Source organism: Lepidothrix coronata, unplaced genomic scaffold, assembly GCF_001604755.1.
Source record: "Lepidothrix coronata isolate B3197 unplaced genomic scaffold, Lepidothrix_coronata-1.0 Scaffold446, whole genome shotgun sequence".
NCBI classification, from domain to species: Eukaryota; Metazoa; Chordata; class Aves; order Passeriformes; family Pipridae; genus Lepidothrix; species Lepidothrix coronata.
Window position 1 is genome coordinate 19,242 of NW_016690626.1, and position 3,118 is coordinate 22,359.

At 51.3% G+C, this 3,118-nt stretch overlaps 1 protein-coding gene across 1 annotated transcript in view; it reads right to left on the reverse strand.

Annotated features, from left to right (window-relative positions):
- The window catches only part of BRD4 (bromodomain containing 4), a 31,912-nt gene that overhangs the window by 15,378 nt on the left and 13,416 nt on the right, over positions 1–3,118 (reverse strand). Inside the window, exons 4-5 of the mRNA XM_017839655.1 lie at positions 2,428–2,868; positions 1,147–1,275 (exon numbers count right to left, since the gene is read on the reverse strand). Of these exons, the coding sequence (XP_017695144.1) occupies positions 1,147–1,275; positions 2,428–2,868 (570 nt within the window). The remainder of the gene's footprint in view (positions 1–1,146; positions 1,276–2,427; positions 2,869–3,118) is intronic.

Consider the following 3,118-nt stretch of genomic DNA (forward strand, 5'->3'; position numbering starts at 1 on the left):
ATCTCGAACACGAATCCCTGTGGATTTGGGGGGATTTGGGAGCAGCTCCGGCTGCTCGGTTGGACCAAGTGCGACACGACAGAATTATTAAAAAAACCATCTAATTAATCGCTTTAGAAAACAACAACCGTGCCCACAATCCTGCCGAGGCAAAAAAACCAGGAGAAATTGGGATTGAAGGGAACGAACTGCCTGGAATCAGGGATTTGGGGCATTTTTAAGGAACTGTGTTGGAATATTTGGGTTAAAAGTCAAACATCGGACAGTTTTGACCCCTTGCAGGGGTTCTGTGGTGGGAAATCCCTGGAGCTCGGAACACACGGAAAGACGCCTTTTTCCTGCTTCGGCCACGCAGAAACTCTGAATTCCCAAGAAATGAAGGAATCCAGGTGATTTTCGGGAGCGATGGAGCTCGGAACACACAGAATGATGTGTTTTTCTTGCTTCAGCCATGCAGAAACTCTGAATTCCCAAGAAATGAAGGAATTCAGGTGGTTTTCGGGAGCGATGGAGCTCGGAACACACGGAATGACGCCTTTTTCCTGCTTCAGCCATGCAGAAACTCCAAATTCCCAAGAAATGAAGGAATCCAGGTGGTTTTCAGGAGCAATGGAGCTCATGACGTGTGGAATGACGTGTTTTTCCTGCTTCAGCCACATGGAAACTCAGAATTCCCAAGAAATGAAGGAATTCAGGTGGTTTTTGGGAGCGCTGGAGCTCGTGTGTGAAGCCAAAGCCTTCACTGGAGGATCCACCAGGAGCTCATTAAATTCATCACAGATCCTTCAGGAACGAGCAGAGGGTGGAAAACTCGCCTGGGAGAGCGACGGGAGAGGGACCTAAAGCAGCAGGAACGGCCCCTGGTTTCCTCTTTATACATTTTGGGGGAAAAAAGGGAGCCTCGCTTCACCTTCCTATTTCTCTACCAACAACTAAGGGACGGGAAAAAGCCAACGTGAAACCAAACCCAGTGGAGAGGAGGGAACTGGACGGATCCAGGTCAGCTCCTGCAGCACTTCCAGGGGGAAAAGGGTCATTCTGGGCCGTTATTCACCACAGGGGTGGTTTGGGATGTCATTCCAAGGCTAAAGCGGCCCCGACAGGGGACGAACGAGCGGAGGGGCCGCGGAGCGCGCGCGTCCTCACCTGCAGCTTCCGCGCCATGGCCACGACCTCGTGGTCGGCGGGGTTGTACTTGTAGCAGTTGGAGAACATCAACCGCACGTCGGCCGCGAATTCCTGAGCATCCCGGTATTCCCGGTTCTCCAGCTTGGACTAGGGGGGAGAGGAGAGAGAGAGGAAAAGCAAGACAAGCCTCTGCCAGAACGTTTGACGGGACGGATTTCATGGGGCTCTTTCGACTGGTTTTGGTCACGAGGGCAAACTAATGTTGGGCCAAAGAACCACCAAGTTTCATCGATTTTTCACCCCTTATTTTGATGCAGAAGAATTAAATTGCTTTGGTCCAAGGGAATCTAGTTTTGGTCAAAAGAATGTCGTGTTTTGGTCAAAGGAATGTCGTGCTTTGGTCAAAAGAACGACGGGTTTTGGTCAAAAAGAGCAACTTGGTCAAAAGAGAGGCTTGTTTTGGTCAAAAGAGTGACTTGTTTTGGTCAAAAGAGAGGCTTGTTTTGGTCAAAAAGACAGACTAGTTTAGATCAAACAACTACTGATTTTGGTCAAAAGAACCACCAATTTTGGTCAAAAGAACTCCTTATTTTGGTCAAAAAGAAAGGCTGGTTTTGGTCAAAAGAAGGATGTGTTCTGGTCAAAAGAGCAACTGGTTTTGGTTCTTCTCCCCGAGCTTAGGAGAAGACCAACTTTTGAGAGAGACCAGCCTTTGTTTTAAAAGGGATTAGAAATGGGTTTGGTTTCAATCAAACCAAATCAATCAAACCAATCAATTTTCCCAGGATTTCTGCTCTGGGGTCTCTCCTGGGCTAAAAAACGGGGAGATTTATACAATAACACAGATTTTCCCTAAAAAACCAAATGTCAGCGTTCCTAAGAAGGGAAAAAAAAATCAGCCTGGGAATGAAAACTCCAGAGGGTTGAGGTTCCTCTGCCCCTCTCATCCCTGGATCCACCTGGATCCAGGATCCCACGCTCAGCTCCCAAATTTCCTCCCCGTCAGCCTCCCAGCTGGGAACGTGGAATTCGACAGAAGGACAAAACTTTGGGAGAGGGATAATTTAAGGGATAATTTAAGGGATAATTAAATTTAACCGCCCAGAGGCACCAAAATTTCTGGATTCTGGGTTTTTGGTCGGTTCACGGAGCCGGGGCGTTTGTCCTTCCCCAGTGTCAGGGAATCAAGAGGAGAAAGAGAGACCAAAGGCCCCCAAACCCCACGGCCGAGCCAGAGCCGGCACGAGGCCAAACCCGTCGTGTTCCCGCTGAACACGGGAACCCCAAGGCCGAGCTTACTTTGATTGTGCTCAGATCCATGGGGTGCTTGATGATGTCGCAGTAGTCGTGCAGCCCCAGAGCTTCCACGTCCACAGGTTTGTAGAAGGGCCACGCGTAGGCCGCGTGCTTCTTGGCGAACATCTCCTTGATGATCCCGCCGCAGTACTTGAGCTGCTCCGAGACCTTGCTGCTCTTCTCCGCCGCGTGCTGCTGCGAGTCGGGAACGTCCTTCTTTGGAGGCTTCACGGGGCGGCCGCTCTCCCGCCGCGGGCCCAGCTTGGCGGACTTGGGCTCGGCGGGCAGCGACGACGAGTCGTGGATCGGGTCGATGGTGGTGGGGGTCGTGGTGTCTGCTTTCCTCTTCACCCCTTTTTTTGTCTGGGAACGAGGGAAGAATCCGACGTCACCGCCGGAATGTTCCCTCGGGCTCCCGCCCCGTTGACTCGGAGCCGCCGTCGGCTCAACTCAACTCAACTCAACTCAACTCAACGCTACGAGAAAGGCGTTGGAGACCTTTCCAAAGTGCTCGTTTGGACTGGGGGCTGTGGGAAAACAGGGGTTGGATTATCCCAGTTGGAGCAGCAAAGCTCAAGGGCCTGAGCTGGGATTTTCCTCCTGAGTCTTAAACGGCTCCAGGAAGGTTTAACTGGGAAAGGTTTTTCCATGGAAACCTGGGTGGGACCCCCCTGGGCTATGGAAGGTGTCCCTG